Raw genomic sequence first — 26,133 nt, 5'->3', positions numbered from 1 at the left:
GTTTTTAATTATATGACATAAACTATCAATCTATTTATTTGGACAATAATATAAGAGAGTTCAATAATTCCTTATGGCCAAGGGAGAGTGAAGATACCTTTAGTAAAAGGACTTCACATGATGAGAAGGGTAGTGCATCACATTTTGTATAAATATTATTGGGCCTTTTTAGTCTACATGACATAATTATATGCTATGACATGAAAAACTAACTAAGATCAAATAACATCACTTGTAACACATGCAACATGCATATTATGATAGACCATGAGATATGCTTTCAAAAGTCCATTTCCAAATTGAGATTTTTCCTATGGAGTTAAATTCTAACCACAAATTTAGCATAAATATAAATGGTATGTAAGGAGAGATGGTCCAAAATGCTTATACGAAAGTTCATAAGCAGAGTAAATTTCTTATAAACAAGATAATCAAGGACTATTTTGTGTTACTCTTTAAAAAAAACTCCAATTATTTAAAAATAATATTGATTACGAGGATAACAAGGGAAAGAATGAGCATTTGTGCAACAACTTATTGATCCCCTAGTTCATCGAGCCTTAAAAGTGTACAATAGATCTAGGCCATTGACGAGCATCTCAAATACTTTCCTAGCTAATCCTTGATATGATGAGGAATACAAGATTGCCAAGAGACCTCTTACAAGGGGGAGTTGAGCAAAGAAAATATGAGTACATACAAATAATTGATGAATTTTAAAAACGAGTGTTATGTAACTACATGAAGGAATGAGTTAATATCTTTGGGGAACATAATCTTAAGGTTTTTTTGGAGGGAGATAACAAAAGATTTAAAAATAAATAAAAAATTATCAGAGACCATATAATTGGAGTATGCAAACTTTTATACGAATGACCAAGTGGGGAAAATAACCTACCCATATTTAACCCTTTAGTTGAGTTATTTATGACCAAAGACATTAAACATTGCATAAAGAAGATGACAACTAGTAAAGCCCAATACATTGATAGTTTGTAGGCATAAGTTTGAAATGGGAAGTAGAAAACCTCACCACTCACATTAATAACAATTTTATTAGGGTCATATAAGGCAACTTTTTGATTGAATGAACAAATAGTATTGTTATAACTCTCTAAGAGAGTGGAGACATCAATAATCCTTAAAATTACTATAGCATTATGATGAAACTTCTTCTTGAAAAGCTCCATGGGAGTATGTTGGACCGTATTAACAATTGGGCAAAAAGAGAAGAAAACAGAGGAAGGGGTAGGCTGACTTTAGAATAAAACATTCTATAACTAATCATTGGATCACTTCAAGATATTTCATTGAAAAAGTTTGGGACAAACAAGATGGAGAAGTATTTTGTTGTTTTATTGATTTTAAGAAAGCTTTTGACACCATTTATAGGGATAAGTTGTGGTACAAATTAGAAGAGTTGAAGGTTTGAAAAGAGAATAGGGTTATTGTTTATAAGCTGTATGAGTGAGTCAATAGAAAAATTAGAACTAAGGAGGGCATGTCTAAATGCTTTGGAAGTGTAATGCCTACCCTTACTTGACTTTTCTGTTGTATTGTTGAATTCTTTTAGGTCAATTTTCTGATTGTGTTTTATGATTATCAGTACTAGTTACCAGATTTGATTAGATGATGTTTTATACTCAGTTGATTATATATTGAGTTATCTAGCTATTTCATGTATGAATAATTGTTCGATGATAATATATATGTTCATGTAGTGACTTTCAGTTATTGAATGATGTTAGTTAGATGAATGATTTTTATGCAGTTTCTATGGATACTTACCCCATACTTGCATGTGTATGGTGTGCGTGTATGTTTTCTTTATGTTTGATGTTTTTGATGTGGTAGAGGAAGGGAGTCGTAGTCACTTGCTAGTCGGGATCTACACGATGCACCACTTCTTGCCATTGCCTATTTAGTTTAGAATATCGTATTTGTACATGCGTGTTTTTTATGCAGATTGCAAGGATCAGGTATCAACTTCCCTAAATTGCCAGGATGAATGTACCTTATCGTAGTATTCCAATGGTATAAGTGGGGAGATAACTCTTGAGTCCAAATCCTAACCTAAGTTGATCGTTTTAGAAAATAGGACAAGTATCTGAGTTAGTTTCACCTTTCTAAATTCATACGTAACATGAATTCATGATTATGACCTTGGTGTTTGATTTAGTTTTATGTTTTGTATGATGGGTTTTCGTAATCAGTCTTGTGGGCATGTGATGATTTTTTGTTATAATTAAATCAAATTATAAGATAATTTAATGATTTAATTTAATGGAAATTTAATAAAGAAAATTCACTATTTAATTATATTTAATTAATTGAGAAATTAATTAAATAAAATAATTAAATTTAAAAGATTACAATAAAGTTTTTTTTTTAATGTATTTATATCAATTTAATTTAATGATAATTATTTAAGAGTTTTATTTTAATAATAAACTCTCAATAATATTATTAGTTGAATTAATAAATATATTATTAAAACATATTGTGAATTTATTTAAATAAAAAGAATGAAACTTAAAGATAAAGTTATGGTTCTAATTTAGGCGTAATTATATTTATTTAATTTAATAATATTTATTTAGGAGTTTCATTTCAAATAATAAACTCTAAATAATACTATTAGTTGAATTAATAAATATATATAATTAAAGTGTCTCATGATTTAATAAAAGAGATAAAACATAATTTAATAAAGTTTACTTTAATTAAATTGCATAAAGCTTATGCATGAAATTAAAATATAATTAATTAAAGAGAGAAAGCAAATTAATTTAATAAAGATATTTTAAATTGCTAAAAGTGTGCATGAAGATGTAAAAGATAAGAAGTAATAAACAATAAATGATCAGTGAGTTCCCTCGCGTTATTGCACAATCAGACCCCCAAATTATGGGAGAACTCTTTATCAGAGATCTAGAGCTCATTTTGCAATTACACAGGTTTTGGAGGAGCAATTTTAGAGAGGATGGTTTTTAGAAAAAGGGAATTGTTGCATGTTCTGTGCATCTGTCATTTTAGCATAAGATCCAAGTAGGATCTCATGGTTTAATTGTACAGTGGTTTTCATTCTTTGAACTTATGTCTTCATTGTGTCTGTTGCATGCTCTAGTTTTAGAATGTTATTAGGTTGAAACCCTTCTATGCAAGTTAATTGTTCTTTGATTGAGAAATTATTGTTTATGCCTTGAGAATTTGAAATCCCTCGTATGGAAATTATCACTCTTTGTTCTTGAAAATATCAATGAATGAATTTAAGTTTTAAAACCCTTGTGTGAAAGGAAATTGCTTTTCATTTTATGTTGTCTACGATTTAATTTAAAAGCCTTGTATGCAAACTATCATTCTTCGATTGAGAAATATCTGTATATGAGTATGGTGAATTTAGAAACCCTCGTTTGATTAATTTGATAATTTGTAGTTTGAATCAATTAAGAAATTTGTGTTTTCGAGATAGGGTTTGGGAAAGTTTCTGATTTTAGCAAGTTTTCATTTTTGGGAAAGTTTCTATTTTTTAGTAAGTTTTTGTTTTTGGAAAGTTTTGTTATTAGTAAGTTTCTATCTTTAGTAAGTTTTCATTTTAGGAAAGTCTCTATTTTGAGCAGGTTCTATTTTGGGAAAGTTTCTATTTTAACAAGTTTCTATTTTTGTAAAGTTTTGTTTTTAGTAGGTTTCCATTTTTGAAAAGTTTCTATTTTTTGGTAGGTTTCTATTTTTAGAAATATCTATTTTTAGCAGGATTCCTTTTTGGGAAAGTTTTTCCAAAGTTTAATAAATTTAAAATTATTATGGTAATAATTGATAATAATTATTATTAATAATCTTAATAAGTATTGTTACATTTTTAAATTTAATTATTTAAAATTTTGATTTATTACTTTATTATTTAAATATAACTCTAAAGTAAATTGAAAATCAAAGATATTAATTGAGAGAATTAATGGTTATCTTTAGTAAACATGGGTTGCGCTTGATGATTCAATTTTATATGAAAATGATTTATATTGCTAGAGAAACTTTCTTATTTGAAAACCTAAGTAATTAACATACTTTAAAAAGACAAAAAGTATGATGTGTATGTTCATTGAACTCTTATGTTTTGATAACAAATTGAATTATGAAACAATGTTTAAACAACTTTATATGATTTGTTGAATTGTCTAGAATTCTAGTGAATTTAGAAACCTTAGTAAATTTGGTAACTAGAGAAATGGAATCTGAAAGCCTGTTTGAGAACACAAACTTTATGAACTATAATATTTGAAAAAAAAAAATGAAAACTCGAAACCTTTGTGTTTTTAAAATGTAATGAATTGTGAAAATGACTTTTGCATGTGCTCCTTTTATGACGTGTGATTTTATTGTTGGGTGTCGGGTTGACTTAGTACTTTAACCAAATCAAGATGTTTACTAGAGGCTCAGGAGTTCTATTTTGTGATGTCATGGTGATGTTTTGATCATGATCTTTTATACTCAACCATGGTAATGTGTCTTGTATGCTCTATGAGATGTTTTGATCTATTGATCATTATGCTTTCTAGTGTTCTTGTGTGAAACTGAGGTGAATGGTGTGACCTATCTTATGTTGGGTGATGCAACGCGCTCCCCTGCCCACAGGTGGTTAATTATGTGGTGTTCCATGTTCACTAATAGTCATGGCTTTTGGTGCAATAGAAAATGGGAGTAGTGGAGCCTCCAAAGTGTAAACACTTATTGTAAATCCCCTTGGACTCTTTGCTACACATCATAGAGGTTATTTCATTGATTATGTCCAAGGGGATTTTGGGCTTGTTTATTTGGGAGATAATAAACCCTATCAGATTGTTGGAAAGGGAAAAATTAAGATTAAGTTGCAGAATGAGAATCATTGGCTACTACATGAGGTAAGACATGTTCCAAGGCTGAGTAGAAATTTAATTTCAGCCGGACAACTTGGTGATGAGGGTTGTGTAGTTACTTTTAATGATAAAAATTGGAAGGTTTCAAAAGGTTCCCTTGTAGTAGCAAAAGGTGTGAAAGTAGGCACCTTATATCTTTGTACATGTCATATTGTTCCTACTACTTTGATTGTTTATGAGAAAAATGAATGTTCAAGAACAATTGTTGCAGTTGAGCAGGGAGAACAAATAGCTGTTGTAGATTCTGATACAGCGCTGTGGCACAACAGACTTGGGCACATGAGTGAGAAAGGTATGAAAGTACTTCATTCAAAGAAAGTTTTACCAGGTCTGAAATGTGTTAATATGGATTTCTGTGAAAGTTGTGTGTATGGAAAACAAAAGAGAGTGAGTTTTGTAAAGACTAGGAAGGAAAACAAAAAGGAGAAATTAGAGCTTGTGCATACAGATGTATGGGGACCAGCTCAGGTATCTTCCCTTGGTGGCTCTCATTATTATGTTACATTTATTGATGATGCAACTAGAAAAGTATGAGTTTATTTCCTTAGACAGAAATTTGATGTATTTCAAACTTTTAAGAAATGGAAATGCTTGGTTGAAAATGAGACTGGTAAGAAATTAAAATGTCTTAGATCTGATAATGGTGGTGAGTATTGCAGTCATGAATTTGAAGATTATTGCTCCACTAATGGTATTCGTAGACAGAAAACTGTTCCAAGGACTCCACAGGAAAATGGAGTGGCTGAACGCATGAACAGGACTATAATGGAGCACGCAAGGAGCATGAGGTTGCATGTTGGGTTGCCCTTACACATGCGGGCGAAGGCTGTCAATACTGCAGTATATTTGATTAATAGAGGTTCTTCTACTCCTTTGGGCTGTGGTATTCTAGAGGAAGCATGGACTGGTAAGAAGGTGAGTTATTCTTTTCTCAAGACCTTCGGTTGTGAAGCTTTTGCTCATATAGACTCTGAAAATAGAACCAAGCTAGAAGCTAAATCAAAGAAATGTGTTTTTGTTGGATATGGCATTAATGAATTTGGTTATATTTGCATGTAGTTTTTATTTATGTCCGTTGTTTATCCTAACATCTTATATAACCTTCGAGTCTTCAATTAGTTGTATTTGGAATGCTTTCCAATCGGTTGTAGAGGACTCAGGTGTTGGTATGATTTGTTCTTGGTGATGTCATGTTATGACGTGGATTGGTTTATGTGTACTGTCTTGGATCGGTCTTGTTAGGATGATCATTTTAGTGATGCTTGTATTTTACCTAGTGATATTTTAGTGCTTGTCAGTTGCTTGTTTAAGAACTAATGTATGGTATATGGTCTTTTGAGATCTTTTTGATTTTACTGAGCTTAGGGTAGGTTATCTGTATGCCATGTTGGGAAGTGGCTTGCAATGGAGGTTGAGGCCCTAAAGAGGCTGACAGGTAGGCCATTGTAGGTTATTTAATAAGTGATAACATTTCATTAAATGAGTTTAAAATGAATTAATAAGAGTCATTGTTTTCCTCACCCATGCCTCAAGTGCTAATATAGGCTAGGATGAGAGTAGAGAGGATGCTTGGTTGCGACCATGCTTCATTAATATGCCTTGTCAATACAAAAGGATACTAGGGCCACATAGAGTCACTAGGGTGTCGGAGGATTAAAAGACTAGTCGGGTAACCTTAGAGTTGGTTCGTGTGATGACACTTGCCCACATGCATAATAGATTTCCTACGTGTCTATGTTGCCTCTGGGATTAGTTGATACTTTTATCTTGGTACCCTTTGAGTTAGTTTACTTTCAGGTGATTCCTTGAACCTAGATGTTGGTTTTGACTTTTGAGTTTGTTATCCTGTTTGGGACTTGAGACTATCTCCTTAGCACGGTGGGAGTGGACCTTTTTGGGTTCCATGAGGTCTGGTGGTAGTGGTTTTTCTTATACCATTGAGATCCAATAGTTCGATGTCGTGTCTAGAGTTTCCTTATTCTACATTCCTTTATCTGAACTTGTATTTATGATGGATCGTTATACCTTTTGTATTGTATTTTATTTCATGAATCTTATGAGATGTTGTTGTAATCTATTTTTATGTTGTATATCCTTTCAACCCTTCATACCCTATGACCTATACAATGGATGATGGTGCATTATGATTATTGCCAATTGACATTCGAGATGATTGTATATTATTTAAATGGATTCATATTTGTATATTATTATTTGATGTGGATTTATTATATATTGGATTTAGTGTTAATTAAACTTAAATGCGATTCAACGTCATGGGACCCTTAAAGAGTTGTAACCTGTTTATGTGTTGTTGATGTATGAGTGTATGTTAACTACTTCCGCTATTCTATTACTATTGTTGTATGTTATCTTAATAATTTTTAAAAAAATGTTTATCAAACTTAGATAAACTTTAGGTTAATTTATTTTGGGGCACATGGCGGGGCGTTACAGGAAGTGACATTGGAGTTAAACAAGGGTGCCTTTATCCCCTACTTTGGTTGGTCTATACATTGATAAACTTAAAAATTGGTTAAACAAGGCCAATGGAGAAGACATACATTTGGTAGGTTATGTGGTGAGACTACCTTTGTACATCGATGACCTTATTTTTATTGCTAAATTTGCCCAAATTTGAGAGGACATCTTTTGCCAAGAAGTGGGGATGCAAGTAAACAATGCCAAGACCAAAGTCATGATCTTTTCTTTGAAAAAAGGAAAAATAACAAGATTACATTTATATCTAAAGGAAACTTTTTGGAGATTGTGGAGTAGTATAAATATCTAGGAATTTATTTCCAATATAGACTCAATTGGAAGATGAGTAGATCAAAAAGAATTCAAGGGGGATGGAAAACCTCATACCTTCTCTAGAATAGGTACAAGAAGGCTGAGTTGTAGGATTGGAAGACTAAGAAGACTCTCTTTGGCCAATTAGCAATACCAAACATTCTTTATGGGTGTGAGGTTTCAAGAAATAACATGTGAAATCACAAAGGACGACAAATAGAAAGAATTCAAAAAAAATCCAATCATTAGCAACTTCAAGGTCAAGTCAACAATCCCTTACAAGATCCTCTTGGTGGAAGTTGCTACGTTTCCAATCAAGGCTTCAACGATCATTCATTTGCAAAGTTACTTAAAAAAGGTTGGAAATATGAATAAGCATTGACGACGAAAGATGATTGTTGAAAAGGAGCTCAAATGTAGAAAAAAAATGAAAGAAACAAAATATAAAGTGGACGGACATATGGAACATAGATCTTCATGAGTGTGTGAACACTAATGAGAAGATTAAAAAGTGAGTGTTAGAAAAATTCAAGAATGCCATGTGGACAAAACGACTTGGTAGGAAAAATAAATATTATGTCAAAGAATTTAATTCCATGTGAAAACATAATGATAAAAACTATTTAATATCCACAATAAAAGGAATGCCCAAAATTATAATTACACAATTGACCATTAGATTTCATCATGTGAAATGCCAAACTGGGATTTTGACAATATCCAAAGAAATGTCTCTTGCACTAAAGAACAATAGAAATTTAATTACATTTTATCAAAGAATATGCACCATACAAGAATATCTAATATGAATGGTCAAACTAAAATTTACAAGATTGTAGGACAAGTAGTTTCAACTTGAAATCCACAACCAAAACAAATTCAATATTATTTAAAAAATTCCAACATTTGTTATCTCCTCATCTTCTCTTCTGGTCGTTGGAAGTCATTAAAAGTCCTTCATCTATTTAAACGTCTCAATTAATTCACTACGGTAAAAAAAAACAGGAAATTACCCGCTCAGAACAAGTTTCCATCGAGACATTCGGAAGGATTTTTTCACATCTAGGGTTTTTAATTTTTAATTTTTTTCGAAACATTCGAGTTTCCCTCTAAATCCTTTCTGTGGACAATTCTTGATGTAAGTTTGAACGATGCTCACTCAAACTGGAACCAAGAGTGACAGCGAGGAATACCCATTCATGTCCTCTGTTATCAATAATCTGACGTAAGGGTAAACATTTTCAGGGCCAGACTTTTATCAACAAGTTCACAATCAGGTAGAGATATGCAATTTTGAATTCAAGTCTGTTAATTTAAAATTGTTTTTCCATCTTTTAAAATTAACCATGGCTGCATCCCTGCATTTCAATGCAGAGCACTCTTGTCATATTAGATACGTGACGGGCTTCGTTTAAAAGGGCTCAACAGTTGCACAAGTTATTTGTCACGAGTGCGTAAAGAAAGTCTCTTTTGTCTTCCTTTATCTTTTGGTAGGATTTGGTAATAACATATATTTAGATATTTGATTGGAAACAGGAATTGCTAGAAAATGAACAATACAAGTACGGTACAGAGGACTTCGAGGTCTGGGAGATCATCGGTGTTTCGCAGAGATTTATCGACACCCTCTTCCATTTCAAGGAGTATATCCCAGAGAAATGCATTCGGTACACCCGCCCAAACAGCAACAGGCACTCCATCGAGGGAAAACAGTTCCATTGGTGGCACTGATACCCCCCCTCCGCCAAATTTTACTCTGGACGAGCGCCTTGATTCCTCTCCAGAGGCTGTCGGTTCATGGGATTACACTGTGGCCTCTCCCGAGTCCAGGCCATCACACCAATCCAGATCAAGTTTGTCTTTCTTCGGTACTAATGGAGGCGGCTCATTTACACCTACTAGAAACTACAGTGGTAACGGTCTGAGGTCAGGACTGGTGAATGCTTCCATTGAAACACCAAGTACAACCCAAGAATCAGTACCAAATTATGCAGTGGGATCTAGTAATCAAGGTGCTCCACAAAACCGTGCTTCTGGGATTAGCATATCCAGTTGGCGGCCTCTGGGGAACGAGGGGAGCTGGGAGGCTGGAGAGAAAGGGGAGAGAGTGATTAATATGTCGGGAGTGGTTCAACAGCAACAGCAGCAGCAGGAGCGGCAGTCTGGTGGGTTGCTTACGCTTCCATCTTCGGGGGATATTGTGAGACCAGATATCCATAGGGATGGTGGCTATAGTGATAGAGTCGCAGACGACGAAGAATGGGTTACTGTTTTTGGGTATGTTAACTTGTCAAGTTTTCCTCTAAGTACTGTTTTACTTTTTCCAAGCTTGCCTTTTCAGTTAATATGATGTATTGGACGAATGTTCTTGTATCTTTTTTGGTTATTATTTGCTTCTGTGATCTAGGATAGTTTTTGTTAGACATGACTCAGCTATACGAGCTTCCATATCAAACCTTCGAGCAATGTACGTATCAGACCATGTTGCAATGTTATGCCCACTGTGTCTTTCCGTGCTGGAAAGTGTGCACTGTGTTGTTAGACCCTTATCAGTGGTACCAGTCTCCTAATTAACATTCAGGTCATATTTATATCAGACTACAATGAAATGTTTTTATTTAATAATATTCGATGACCTGGAGGTAATTGCAGCTAGATGTTATTCAACGATATCAATCTCCTAAACAAACATTTGGTAATTTTCGTATTTTGAAAAATGCAATTTTATGGAATGACGCTATGTAAAAGCAGTGTAATGAGATGGGATATTTGTTGCCAGATTCGCTTTGCATTAGATTTTCTCCCATTTAATTTTTTCCTTTTTATATTATACATTTTGTATATATGGTGCGAGACTCCGAAGTGTTGATTATATCTGTTGAAAATTGGGTGTTTATTACATTGTACAGGGTTAAGCATGTTTTCTCAAGGTCAACTTTTCTCTGAATGTTTTTTTGTTGCCTCTTTAGCAACATCTTTTTTTTGTTGCCTGTTAATTCTTGTTTGTTGTTTTTTGACAGCTTCAGTCCAAGCGATACTAATCTAGTGTTGAGGGAATTTGAAAAATGTGGCATAATATTGAAACACATTCCAGGGCCAGGAGACTCCAATTGGATGCATATTCTATATCAGGTTAGTTATCCATCTTTGTTTTTTCCGGATTCCAGTTACGTGCACATGTTTCTGATATTTTGAAAGGTACTGTTTGGTAGTCATGTCCTGATAATATTTTTTCGTATGGAACAGATGAAAGAAATGGTACTGAAATTTATAAATGCAGTAAACTTATACACATCGTAAGCAATTTGAGGTTTAGGTAAATCTGTTTGAAAGGTAATGCATGTCTTTGGTATGGCGACTATGTAAGTTTTTCAGTTCAATTTTCCTGTGCCGGGGATTAGTTTCAACCATATTGAAGATGAAATTTCTAGCCTAAATGCAAGTTATTGCCCATTGATTTTGCTAATTCTATTTGGCTATGATCGGGACCCCAAACCCCAAAATAAATATGATAGCTGACTGCCACTGTAAGTCTAAAATAATTCTACATTAAAACAAGACGTTCTTGTGAGGAGCCATCTGCTGTGATTATGATTGAGTTTTGCTGCAATGAGGCAGGGGAGTAACAGCCACAATGCCAATGATGTCCAAACAAGATAATTTACCAATTAAAACTTTGTTCCGCAGCAAATTAAAATTCTATGCATGTGCCCTAGGTAATGAGTTTGTTGGGTGTAAACTGTAAACACATAAAACAAATCCAAAGGTGGTCTCCAGTGATTCCTAGGCCGAATTGCTAAAAGTCATCCAATTTGTAGCTATTCAAGCAGCTTATGCTCTAATGAATATCGCGATATGTTCTTTATTTGATTCACATGTCTATCACTTTATCCAATAGTACCATTAGAGGTAGGGGTTAGTACCATTAGAGGTAGGGGTTGGGGGCGGGCACTGGGGTTCAGAATAGTCGGGCGGAAGGAGATAGCAGTCGAGCCCGCCCTTATATTAAAGAAACCAAATAACCATGACCTTCAACCAAGAAGATATACCACCATAACTAAATCAGGAAAACAAACCAATGATCATAATAAAATACCTATATATTTAATCATGTCATGCCAAAATCCATGGAACCATGATCACATCTATGACTTGAGCATTTAACTTTCAAAGTGTCTAACCTTCAAGCATAAAATAGTCAGCTGCAATCCTCCACCGTGATTGTATCCCATGGCATCAACATGCTGCTTAAATGGATGTTTAATCTTACTTCTCGATCAGTTCCCATTACAACCAACTCATTCCCACTATTATCGTCCAGTCTATTGCCCATCGTGTTATCTTTCATTGATTGAACCACATCCCTTGTTTTTTTATACAGATTATAGATTTGTGAATGCAAAAATGTGCATATCCTTTTATGTGGGATATGAGCATAATCTCCAAGACAGGAGCTGCCATCATTGTCCTGTTTCTTCTGAGCTCTGATAACTGGCAACGACTCCTTTCATCATACTCATTTTTTACTCCAAGCCTTGTTTTCTGCTTTTCTCCTCTCTTGCCAGGAGAACACCTCTTTTTTTCAGTAATGTATCTATAGACTACAAGTGTGTAACAGGCTTGCACTTACACTGTTTCTGACAATTTACAAGGGTTAGTCACAGGATTACTGGATTCAAGCAGGATGTCCTTGCCGAGCAAAATGACCTACACTTTTTATTTTGATGATGCGTTCTGTTCTCATAGTGAAACAAAGGTCTACTAGAGTTTGAAATTTGTAATCTTCCTTATTGCACTTGCAATATTCACATTCAATCCCTAGTGTAGTAGGTTAGGCTATTGTTATGAGACCGTTCAACAATGAAATGTTCATGAAGGAATATTAGGTTGATCTTGGAATGTTGTGTTGGTGCTTCTTCTACAGTCCAATTGTAATACTTTTGTTTCTCTTTGGCCTTAGAAATGGTTTTATCATGGGTGGGAATATTTGCAGTACAGATACATCTACTTTATCAAGAAAGAAAGCCTCACTCACTATCAGAGTTGTAACAATACTAGTGAATATTTCATCAACTGAACCCCTTGCACATATAAGTCTATATATCCTATGCCCATATTGCCCATTATTGCATACACCATCACTAGAGAGTCTTTATTTTCTTTATGGAATATTTTTTAGATTCTCATTTTGAAAATGATCCCATAGAGTTAATATTTTGCCTAGAAATAAAGATAAACAACAATAAACAAAATGAAGAGCAATGGGACACAACAATTTATCTTGGGCCTCCAACTCGAGGGGAAAAACCCAGCCACACCAAAAATATATCTCTTTTCTCAAATAATAGAGGTCTGTATTCAATGCTTCTAGCTGAATACAATACTCATCGCACAAAGCAATCATATATATGTTGACTTGAGAGACTCTACATGTTATAACCAAAAGAATCTTCATTTTCCAAATGCAAGTCTCTTCATATTTCCAAACTCATGTCTCTTTGCATGTTGCATATCTTTTCATATTTCCAAACATGTGTCTCTTTGCTTGTCACATGTCTCTTCATATAAAGAACAGCAGATGAATCTCAAGAAACTACGAAATATCATCTTAGGTAGATATTCTCTCGCACAACTATAAAACTTCAACACTCCCTCTTAGCAAGGGATAGAATATTTATGTCTTGCCATCTCTAACATGAGAAACATAAGAAGCTTTGACAAAAATCAGTAACAAAATCTCATAATCGGTGTTCTTGACATAAAATTGTCATTTGAGCATGGCATTCACCATGGCTTCTCCCAGAGGGTGAAATAAAACAAAACAAGTCATGGAGTCTCACACATGACTTCCACCATGCCTACTTGCAGAGTGTGGAGCAAGGGATTTCACCTCGAACTCCTCTTGTAGAGAAGAACTCATTAACAAGGGATTTCACCTCAGACTTTTCTCATAGAGAAGAACTCATTAACAAGGGATTGCACCTTGAACTTCTCCCTCTCAGAGAAGAACTCATTAACAAAGGATTGCACCTCGAACTTCTCCTTCATAGAGAAGAACTCATTAAAAAGGGATTGCACCTCGAACTTCTTTCTCACAAAGAAGAACTCATTAATAAGGGATTGCACCTCGAACTTTTTTCTCACAGAGAAGAACTCATTAACAAGAGATTGCACTTCAAACTTTTTCTTCTTAGAGAATAATTCATTAACAAGGGATTGCACCTCAAACATCTCCCTCACAAAGAAGAACTCATTATAGTACATAATAAGAACAACTAAATCTTGAGACTCCCTCTCAACAGTGCCAGCATCACAATGAATTAATTGTCTCTAATGTTTGACCAAGCAAGGAGCTTTTGCAGTCACACTGTTACATGAGCTTGCTGATCCTCTGCAAAGGACTTCGTACTCTCCCTCTGCTACACAAGCTCCCTCTGAATCTTCAAGCACTTGGATCAAGCTCCCAACCTCCTTGTACAAGGTTGCCTGCAATTCTTGTTTAAGAGGAATGGTGTTCTACACGCACCTTTAGAACTTCTAACGTACTCTATTCCTGAACTGTCTTCCTTGATCTCATTCTAGATCATCCATTCTAGAGCTACCGATTTCAAATTCAGATTGACTATGCAAATCTGTTCTCTGCAGCTGAAGAATCTCCCTCTAACTATCATTTCTTCCTTTTCGAAGAAACTAAATGCAAATACACTTTGTAGGTTCCTCCTCTTCTACGAAGTTATGTGCCATCAATTCAGTCTCATGGCTGCAAACAAAGTCCTGATGATTGTTCATTTCTACAGCTTGCATGACTTCCTCACTGGATGTCTTAAGCTCTTCCTCCTTTGAATTCCTTATGCAATTTTGGATCATTAAATCATCATCCTTTTGCTCCTCGATCCATCTTGCATTTAGATAGATTAGCAATAATTCAAAGAATGAAACTAATCTGAAGAGAAATATGCGGACCAATGCTTAAGGCATACATGATTCATTATTCTCAATATTATTTATTGAATTATTCATGAACATCATTCACAAATGCAAACATAAAATACTTATCTCTTTAATGCCATATTTCCTCACAATTCACCAATTGTACTTTCCTGATCTTTACATCTAAATATTCAGATTTCCAGATACATCCAAAATAGGAACAGCAGCCCGAGAAATTCAGGAACATCAACAGATCTCACAAATAATGTGGCATCAATTATTAAAAATGCAGCTATGTCACAGTTGCTTGAATTCATATCAGTTTTATTGTTTAATTGATGCAGCAGCAGGCAAGTTGCCTAGACAATGAAGCAATGTTTTCTGATGTATACGACAGAGAGATGCAGTAGTGTCTCAAGAATCAGTGATTCCCAGCCCAAACATTTCTCAATTCTGAAGAAACCAACAAGAAAAGTTTTGTTTGCTTCCTTCAGTTTGGTGTGGCTCTCAGTCACAATATCTAAATAGCACCAGTTTGTTACTACCTCCTTACAATGATAAATAAAATAACTAAGATGTTACTACCCCACTATGATGATAAATAACATTTATAGGAATTGACCAACTCAATTCATTGTGATGTTTCCATATGGTTCTTAGACAAGACGAACATCTCAAATAATGATTTGCTCTTCATTAAAAAAATGAGAAACATGTTTAGAAAAGATTGCACAATATTCATGTCTACAGAAGTTGTAAAACGTCTCTGCAACTATCTGCCTATGCTAAATGTTTAATATAGTTCATTTTGACTTCTAAGAGAGAACCAGACCTTCTTGATGCAACTGCACGTCTGTTAACCATGAACTCAGAAGAGCCGTTTTGAATGTAATTCGTCTTCAATCCGATCTGAGCCCCTGTAACTGTAGTATTCTAGAAGAGGATATTGCCAATAGTCAAGCTTGAAGGCTGTAATGCTTAGGAAGGCAACTTTTGCCTTTTAAATTTTTTTACAATTATTATTCCCTGTTATCCTTAGGCACATGGCAACCGGCTTCAGCAATACATTAAAAATCAACAAACTGAGGTCCATGTTGTTCCAAAGTCTAAAGTTTTTAAAACTTTAAGAGGTCTATATTTATATATTTGATCAGCATATTTGATAAGACTTCATTTTCAGTCCTCTAAGCAAGCGTAATGATTCAGAACTCATGATCTTTCTCTGAAATGTTTTAATGCCCCCCTTTTGACATGGGACTTCACGGGCGGATTGTTTAATCTCTATCTCCATTAATTATCAAAGCTAGGATAATCTTATGTTTGAATTGCAAAAACTTCAATAAAAACAGAGATAGTGATGTATCAATAAAAAAACTAAATACAATTCATACCGCTACAGGGCAGCTGAATGGAGAGGCAGTCCAGAAGGAATACCTGGTGTCGAAGGGAAACAATGTTGTATTAAATGTTTGTTGGCAGTTACCCAACAAGAGTTGCAGCTTTCCTACAAGCACAGACAAATAAGTCCCATATCAGATCAAATATTTTATGACCAGAAAAACTCTGCAAAGACTTTTCATTTCATTTTTCCCCAATTTCGATTTGATTTCATCACCTGTTGTGATGGGCGTTTGAAAGGCTTTCCTATGGCTCTTGTGGTCATCGTTGCCATATTTGTGGAGCCTTGGAAGGTGGTCTTTTACTGCCAGTTCGCCATGGGGAGCAGGCTAGCAGTGCTTGCTGTCCATCGCTGTGCACCGGAAGCTGCACGTTGTGCATTTGTGAACAGGTTTCTCCTACCTGAACAGGACATCAGAGAAGGGCCGGATTGTGGTGCTACTGAAAGTAGACTGGTGTCTTGGAAGCTCGGTTGCAAGCAGCTCTGTGTCTCTTGCCCATCTTCTCAGTGCTCTACATCGGCGGCCACCCCACCCCCCCCCTGAAGATAAGATAAAATAAAACTTGAAGCATTACCAACCACATTTCCTGACAGTGTGAACCCCTGTTTTTTTTTCTCTATTTGAACAGGACACTTCTTGGTGGAGGATCCCATAGGAGATAGCCTAATCGATTAAAAATCAACTTTGAGTTTTTAAGACTGATTTGATATTTTACTCAATATATTTCAAACTTATGACAATCCCCTCAAATAAGAACCTCTGCTCCATGGGACGCGTCCCTTGCCGAATTTCCCCCGCTCCTGTCTTGGGGATAGTTTGGGCACAGGAATTTCCCATCCCCAAATTTGTTTTCTTTTCCCGAAAAAGGGGATGTAATGGCACTTTGAGAGCAGCAGGGTACGGGGGGACAGCTAGAAGCTCCGTACCCGTCTTGGGGACTTCTAGCTGTCCCCTATGGTTCAGCCATTTTTGGACTGTCAATGTCAAAAATAAGACACTAAATTTAAAAAGCAAGTTTGGGTTGTCCCCAAAGACATCCAAACCACATTTAACAATACCAAAACCTAATCTAAGCATAAAATAGCCAAAAAATGAAAAAGAAATTCATTTTCACATTTGCAAACGAGAAGAGCAGGAAGAGGAGCAACTAGTCAAGGAGTGAACAATAGTTGAAAGAGGAGGTTATGGCATCAAATTTAGACTCTTAGACATACCACCTATTGATTATAGACAGCTATATATTGTTGCGAGCTTGTATGTATACTGTTTAGTGGTTTAGTTATAGTTTTGACATATTAATATTATTATGGACAGCTGATTATGGAGTTAATACTTCTATGCTATTGTTCATTGTTAAGTATTTTAGTTATAATAGAATGTCCATTGTTTACATTTCAATATTTTATGTCATTTCATGCATGAAACTTAAGCCTTTGGGCATTTTTGCTATATGTACACCATATTTTTACAATGAAATTATTTGAATTTTGTAAATTTGCTATGTATTGAGCCTCTTAAGTGTCTATAGTGAATGGTTTATCAATGTTATGATATGCATATTTGAATTCTCACTCTATATATCAAAATTCTCCTATTTTTTTATTAGCTCTACCCTGACGTCCTGTCTCCTAAATTTTGGCTTTGATCTGTCCCCATACCGGAAACATGTCCCCATCTTGGAAATTCCTTGGAACATAGATAAGAACCGATCCTGGTCATAATGCTCAGTAATAAATAAAGCAATCAGCTCTTAATAACTTTTTACTATATACTAATTAATTACATCGCTAGCAAATAAGTATCAAATTAATTCTGACCTGCACAGATCTACAAGACCTTCAACTGGAATGGTTTCATCCTCAGAATTAATTCTGAACTGAAAGCCAGTAGCTCCCAACTTCCAAAAGAAATATCAAAACCAAGCATAGGAAAATGAAGGTGTCTCATCCCCCAAGAGACACACTCCCTGTTAACTGCAATCACCTGCAATCAGATATCTTTCCTTCAAACGATTACATAACAATCTGATACAGCCCCCAATCAATCTTGAAAACTGCCTAAATTTGAATACCCTTATTTATTGTTATCCAACCTGCTCTGATGCCATGTTAATGTTTTGCCCAGAAATAAAGATAAACAACAATAAACAAAATGAAGAACAATAAGACACAGAGAGAAAACAATTTCTCCTGGTAAATTCCCCCCAATTCGAGGGGAAAAACCCAACCACACCAAAATTATCTCTCTTTTATTAAATAATAGAGGTTTGAGTACAATGCGTCTAATTGAATACAATACTCATCACACAAAACAATCATATATATCTTGAATTGAGAGACTCTTCATATCATAACTGAAAGTCTCTTCATTTTCCAATGCGAGTGTCTTCATATTTCCAAATGTATGTCTCTTCGCATGTTGCATATCTTTTCATATTTTCAAACATGTGTCTCTTCGCATGTCGCATGTCTCTTCATATAAATAACAGCAAATGAATCTCAAGAAAACACTACATATCATCTCAGGTAGATATTCTCTCTCACAGCTATAAAACATCAACACATAGAACAATATGTCTCTGCATATAGCCACTTGTATGAGGCATTTTAGCTTGAGAAATAAAAAGATGCAGGTGAGAATCATGAAGAAATAGCCAAACCGAAAAGCATGAAGGTAGAAGTAGGAACTTATAATGAGGCATTGATGATCTGTGATATTCTCAACTTTGTCATTCAGTATGGTACACCTATTATCAATATCATTCCATCAATGGTGTACTCTAATAAATAAGTAATTACAAAAGAAAAAGACTCCAATGATTAAAAATGAGATTACACCTATGGAGAAACGTGAGTCTCAATAAACTCATTTGAATACCAATTTGTTAATCAATTTATCCTCAAAAGTAGAGTATGATGACTTTCATGATTCTATAGTGAATGCATGGAAGATATCATTTAAGCTATCCCATTCATTGGGATTTGTGTTGCTGATTAGGATAATGAGGTCTAAATCTGCCTTGATGTTGGCAAGACAATCTATTGGTTTTTTAGCTCTTCCTATCATTCCCTTAAATTTGATAACTTTGGAAGAGATTAAATTACATGCCTTAGATCAGATTTTCTGAAGCTTCTCTCTCAAACTGACTCTTTTTGGCATTCTGTTGATTGTAAGATTGACATCTCCTTCCAGATTAAATCCTTTCCCAATGAGATTGCCAAATTGAAACCTTTGCCAAGGCTTATTGCAGTTGCTGCATTTGTAGTTCCTCTTGGGTTTAGTATTGGAAAGGTTCCTACGAATGGGCCTTTCCCATCCCTTAGTTGTAACCGGCACCTGCCTTATTGTGGATTCTCTTGATGGTCCATCAAAGTTAAGCTTGGAGATATTTGATGGAGGATCCTTTATTGTTCCCATTGCAAAATTATGCAATTTTTTTGTTTTTTATGAAATTAATTGAAACTAAATAGCAAATGCTCAACTGATCACCAATTTCAAACCCTAGTTTATAGAAAAATATTAAAAATCAAAACTTGCTGATGAAATCTGAGGAGGTTGGGAAACTCAATGAAACCCTCAAATAAGATATTTTAGTTATTGCAAATATGGTGAAAGCTGATCAGAATTTTGCAATTCCAAAATCGATTTTATATCAATCTTTTTTTTTTTTGCACTCACAAGTATTTTGTATGACTTGATACAACTGTATGACCTGGTTAGGCATTTTTGTAAATACAATATGGCGTGATCCATGGTTTGGCCTGCTGCCTCAGACATTTCAGAAATGATAGTAACCCTGTTTCTCCCTTGAAATCAACCACAACAATATTTTCTGTTTCTCTTTTATTCAAAAAACTCATAGAAGCCTGTAACAACTAGCAATGATGCAGAGGGATGTGGCTGTCTGATGATATGATAGATTAAATTACAACAAACTCTAGTATCAAAGAATGATAGATTTAATTCCTTACAACTGTTGCAATCTCCTTGAATTCTCAAACACCTCTCCGATGTTTTGCAGAGTATAGTATGACTAAACTTAGCAGCAATGGTGTGGCTAACAAGTCTTCTATCATCCATTAATGGTACTCAAAATGAATAGCAGCAAGAACATGAATGAGCTATATACCTCCAAATATTTGTTTGATGCATTCTGGTAAAACAAACAATAGCAAATTGCAATTCCTCCACTAAACATTAGAAATTACTGGACCCAACTTAATTAATATTTAATATTATTTTAAAATATTTTAATCCAAGAAAGGGGACATGACATCATTGGAAGAACCTACCAACAAAGGGTGTTTGTGAAAATGTTTGAGGGCTTGAATATCTGAATTCGCATTGCTTGAGGACAAGAAATTTTGAGTGGCATGTTCTTATCATGCCCCATTTTTGTAACAATCTAGGTAATGGACCAAATCACCCATTTCTTATTTTTTGTATCTTCCTTGGTTGCATTTTGTGTGCTACTTCTTCTTTCTCCTAGTGTTTGTATAAGATCCCTAAAGTTTTTGAGTTTGAAGGAATGTTCAACCTTCTAAGTGTTTCAGTCATTGGAGTTTCAGAGTTCCTTTTCTAAGCATGCTTTCCAGTCTAAGTCTGACCTTAACTTGGTCATTGGACTTTCAGACTTAATAATGTCATGCCTTTCATCCTTTCCCCACTCTTCCTTTTTATTTGTTGGACTTTTGGACGTATTTATTGGTATACTGTATACCCACTGTTCGGCCACCAACACACTGACTTGTGGTAGACAAGTTTTGTGGCATCTCAGACTTTGATATAGGAATAGAGTGGGAACTATGGTGCCATTGTTGATTGTAGTGTAATGAATTGTTGATTTATTAACAGTAATTTAAATCTGAGTTGCATAATATCTCACTAAATTAGGGCTTGCTAGAGTTGTAACTTGTTATTCAACTAATAGGTATTTGTGGTCGTTAAGAGTTAGACTCTTACATTATTGTTTTGGCGCATGACATTGGAGTACTACAATAAGCAAATGAATGGTTGAAGAAACATTACACGGCAAGCACCAAATTGCTGTTTATTTGTCTGCCAACTTAAGGGGTTCCCTTTGGTGGAAAACATACTTGGCTATGAGACATTGTATTTCAACCAAAGCATTTAGATGCAACATGTATGCAAAGGAAAACAGCCAAATATAGGTGCTGTTATAGCAAGCAATGATGTGCTTGATACCATTCTCCATGTTAGGAGATTCTGTCTCCTTCAATAGAAAAAATGCATTAATCTGAAATCTATGATCTGTTTTTATGCAGCATTTCCTGTTACACTGCTTCCTGCTATGGCCATTTATTAGCTACAGAATGTAGCTGTTAGTTTGTAATCTTTGTTTATCTAATCATACTATGTGCCTTATTCTAGCACATCCAGGAGATTGGCAGCTCTAAATGGCCTCTGGATACTGCTATATCTCACATAGATGCAAATAGACCTGTGAAACAACATGTTTGACAACTTTTTACCAAAAATGTTCCCCCTGAGCATTGTGGTCTTGTTTGATGACGTGGTTTGGCTTCTTGCTGGCATAGATCTACTCGTCTCCACCTAATCACAAGGAAAAATGCATATTACTAGCTATTTCGCTAGTACAGGGGTTGCTTCAGCCTAGTATGCTAGGTGTGATCCTAGGGAGAGTAGCTTCCTTTGACACTTCTCAATGAGCATGGTTGCATCTTGTATCAGTCCCTTCCCAATGATTGAGGATAGCACCAGTCACCACCTTTTTTGGCCCAAATAGTGGTATTTGACAATCTCTAATTTTCTTTAGTGTTTGATATTTGGCATTATTGTTTTCCTTTGGCTATTTGTACTAGTTTCTTGACCACTTGTGTTGGTGTGGTCCTCTGGTGTTTAGAATTTTATTTGTTTTTATTCATCCTTTTTTGTGGGGCCTTTTGAGCTTTCTATTGCAAATTGCTGTACTCTTAGTCCCATTTAATTACTCTTTGTCATTTTTGGATATCAATATAACTTTTCTGAATTACTTTGTTTCTTATTATTTGTTACTCTCCACATGAATAATGGACGCGGCTATCCTCCCTACAAACTGTATAGTTGACCAATTTTCAAAAAATCAAAAAAATAATGGATGTTTCAAAAAATTTCAGTATTTGATCTTCATGATCTGCATAGTTTGTAGTCACAAACAACAAAAAAATTGGAAAAAATCACTATGTTTTTGAATCTGGAAAAAAAGAAAGCTTTGTTTTGTCTTTAGTGCATTTTTTCTGGACATTAGCCTGTCCCATGAATAATTACTATTACCCATGGCTTTTTGTTATCTGTCATTCAGCATGAATACATTTCAATAGTATATCTTAAAAATAAATTTAGATGTGTTTTTAACTTCAACAATAAAAGAATGATAGGGGGCACATAACTATATTTATATTGCTTAGACAAAAAAAAGTGCAAAATAATAGAATGCTATGCCAGAATTGCAAGAGAAAGTTGTGTTATGTACTCTCTGTATCCAAGTAGTCTGATTTATGGTGCAAGCTATTCAAGCTGTGTTATGCGATTTCTCCGCCTAATGGTCATTCAGAGTCTGCCAATGATACCTTAACATACAAGCTGTGGGAGATAAAGTGACATCATCATAGTTAGAAGAAATACAACCCTCTTACTTTTAACAGTTCATTTCTTTTTATTTTACTGGATTTTATAAACTCTGTTAAATAGCTGCATGGGCCAGCGAGGGCACTATCCGAGTTATTTAGCATAGAATAAGAGGAGTTTGACCATGTATGCTTGGGAAGGTCATGAAGCTTGTAGTGAGTCTGGTGATAATGTCATGCAGCATACAGCACCATTGTTGTGCTGTGCAGTGATCAAATGCCAGATTCTATTGCATCGATAAATGTTGAAAGAAACACATGAGAAATATAGGAATTTAGTGATTTTTTTATTACAATTGAAAAGTTATCAATTTGCCTCTTTGTCTTATGCATGTCAGAAGCTCAGTGTTGGATCAAAATTTGTGCAAATGTGAAGGTCCTATGTGCAAAATATATAGAAAAGAAATTAAGTGGCTACTTAAATTTTCTACTGCAAAGGATATGGATCCAAGGGACAGCTGCTAGTTGTAACATGGAACAATTTGCTGAGAGAATGAACGGGCCTGGCTTTAAGTTGTGTAGGTTGATATAAATGCAAAAGCCACACACAGAGTTTCCTACAAGGGACAGATTTTATTGCTAAAACATTGTGAGATAATTAGAACGCTTTACATATTAACTTTTGCAAATACGGGTGAAGGGGGATGAATTATAACTTCATGATCAATAGGAAAATAATTATTGATGATCCAAAATCATAGCACACCTCCTTTGTTGTTATGATAGATATATGTTCTACCGTCATTCCTTGAAACCAGGAATGATGTCTCGAATGGATGAAGATGACCATTGACTGGCTGTGATTATCCACATGCTGAGTTTTATACATTCAGTTGTTATATGGGCAGAAGCCAGAATGCCTACTTATGGCTTCGGTTTTCATGTACAGTCTGGTTCTTTATCTCCTGCCAGAGATTATTTGGTTTTGGTGCATTAGTGTTAACATATTATATTAGCGTTTGATTTTATGGTAAAAATCAATATCTAATTGAATGTATTTTGAATTGTTTGGATACATTGTTCATCAAAAGACTGAAATGCAAAATTCTTTAAGCCCTTCAGAATAATGCCAATTTATTAGATCACACCTGCTTTTTTTAATTCAGATATACTTGAGATTGTAAATCTGCTGATTCCTGTCAGCATGGTGACATATTGGAGTTCCAGAGGTTCAATGAGAGGTTATTAATCTTTAAAGAACAGTTGTTATGGCCATTCATGATGGTCATAGATATGTAAGTTGATGCTGAACTATGCACATAAGATTGCAACCACAAGTATTAAAAATTTAAAAGAACTCATGTTTACACAATGCCAAAGGTCATTTGTCCTAGTTAATGAATCATTATCCCAAAGTTCTGATTCAAATTTCATTACATATCAAACTGTCATAATGAAATTTATACAAATGGAAAATATGTACGGTCATTCTCCTTGAGTGTGTTCTCACACTATTTTAAAAGCTTGCGTTTCATAATCAACAGAGAAATGTTGATAGAGCATTGTTGTCGGAGGCCATTATTAAAATAATTCTTCAAGCTTGAAGCTTTATTTTAGCAGTATGAGTGGGTCTCTTAAGTTACCTGTGGTTGCAATGTGTTTCCAAAACAACCTGTGCTTGTTTTGGAGAGCACATGCTTCTTGATGTATACCAAATGTAAATTCCCTTTCACCTGTGGGTTAGTGGGTGCTATTTAATTAGGTGAAGTGATGATGTTTTGTCGTGCTCTGTTTGCATTCAATGTTATGAATTCCGTTTACATTCTTGTTACTCTTATAGGAACTTTCATTCATCCGTGTTGTTTTACTATTTAATAAAGAATTCTTATATTTTAACCATCATGAGTGTTTATGTCAATTCTTTATCTTAAAATTTCATATTTAACCAATTTAGCAGGCCTACAAAACCTATATTTGTCAAGCAAATCTATCTATGTTTTTTAAACATGAAATAACGATGTGCAATCTAACAGATTTGGACAGTTCTTGGAGTAATCAACTTGCCAGTATAAATTGCTAAAATTAACTCTATGGTTGGGATGAATGATGAGAATGTTTTTAACAATTTTTTTTCATGTGACATGGATCCAAGCTTTTATTCATATATGGCAGGTGTTGTCCTCTCATTTATTTTTCATTTTAGTTTTGAGACATATTATAGATCACAGTAATATATGCAAATGGTTAAATGCTGGCAGTTCTAATCTTTATTTGTTCAATTTGCCTTTGTACTTGCAGAATCACTATGATGCGCAAAAAGCCCTCCAAAAGAATGGAATACAAATTAATGGGATATTGATTATAGGTGTGAAACCCACTGATACTCATCAACGAATGGCTTTAAGTGAGAAATCTAGTAATGGCTTCATGATATTGCCTCCCCAATCACATGGGAGGACTTTGGCATTAGACTCATCTGCAAAGACAATTTCTCGACCTTACTATCTTCAATCAAAAGAAACAGCCCAACATCCTACGAGTGCCATGGCTTCACCTTCTAAGTCAACCATATCAAAAGTAGTTGACTATATGTTTGGAATTTAGACATTTTGCTTACATAACAAGGTATGATAAAGTCAATCATGATTCGGTATAATTTTTCCCAGTTAAAATTTGCATTTGGAAGTTTTCGCTCATTCATGATTTGGTATTGTTTTACCTTGTCAAATTTTGCATTTGACACTTTGGCTCATTCATGATTTGGTGTTCACTTTCTAAAGAAATCCTGCATTTTACATGTGCCCACTCATGGCTAGATATTATTTTCCCATTTAAAGAGTGCATTTGGCATTTGTTGCATTCACAAGCTGCGATTTAACGGATATTTAGTTACCATGTTCAGAGCAGATTGTTGGTATTAGTTGTATTGACTGTTTTATGCCCCTATGCTATCATTGAGACTTTGCCACAGCTATATGTATGTTCAATTTATAAGTGATCATATTAGCACTTTTACTCCCATATGGAGATCATGTGACAATTTTGTAAAGTTGTGTAAATATTTTACTTATTAGGAAATTTAAATGTAGAAAATATAATGTATTTATAAAGATGGATTTTTATCTGAGGTTTTGGAATGTCCAGGATAGGCCCTTCCATAGGGTTCAATTTCTCTATTCATGTATAAGTTTCTAATGATAATTAGGATAGAGCATTGCAAGTCTGTTTATGTAAACAGTAGACAGTGTAGGAGATTGTAACGTTATATTAAAAGTTGTTACACTGTAATAATCAATTCTAAAGTTTTATTTATTCTCTTCCTTGTCTGATGCCATATTCTATATTTTGTTTTGATGTCTAAAAAGATCTTGACTTATTGTTTTCAAGATGATTGTCCTTTTGGTATAAAGGTGTTGGTTTAATTTTTATTTGAAAAGGTATTGCAATGAAATATAAAGGAATTCTTGTCAAAGCTTAACTCTAAAATGGCCCAACCTATTCTTTGCTGTC

At 34.6% G+C, this 26,133-nt stretch overlaps 1 protein-coding gene across 2 annotated transcripts; it reads left to right on the top strand.

Annotated features, from left to right (window-relative positions):
- Positions 1–8,694: 8,694 nt before the first annotated feature.
- Positions 8,695–25,644, top strand: LOC149551980 (mitotic phosphoprotein N' end (MPPN) family protein). 2 transcript variants are annotated; one of them, XM_089787472.1, is made up of 5 exons: positions 8,695–8,983; positions 9,081–9,156; positions 9,243–9,983; positions 10,727–10,838; positions 24,922–25,644. In XM_089787472.1, the coding sequence occupies exons 3-5, from the start codon at positions 9,256–9,258 to the stop codon at positions 25,225–25,227; spliced, it is 1,146 nt and encodes a 381-aa protein (XP_089643598.1). In that variant the 5' UTR covers positions 8,695–8,983; positions 9,081–9,156; positions 9,243–9,255; the 3' UTR covers positions 25,228–25,644. The 2 variants fall into 2 exon arrangements, with proteins under 2 accessions (XP_089643598.1, XP_089643599.1); XM_089787473.1 differs by lacking the exon at positions 9,081–9,156 and having other exon boundaries at positions 8,774–8,983.
- The last annotated feature ends 489 nt before the right edge of the window (positions 25,645–26,133 follow it).

This window comes from Cupressus sempervirens, chromosome 6, assembly GCF_028749045.1.
Source record: "Cupressus sempervirens isolate cs-2001-9-10 chromosome 6, ASM2874904v1, whole genome shotgun sequence".
NCBI lineage: Eukaryota > Viridiplantae > Streptophyta > Pinopsida > Cupressales > Cupressaceae > Cupressus > Cupressus sempervirens.
The sequence above is the reverse complement of the archived record's forward strand: the minus strand, read 5'-3'. Positions and strand labels throughout refer to the sequence as shown.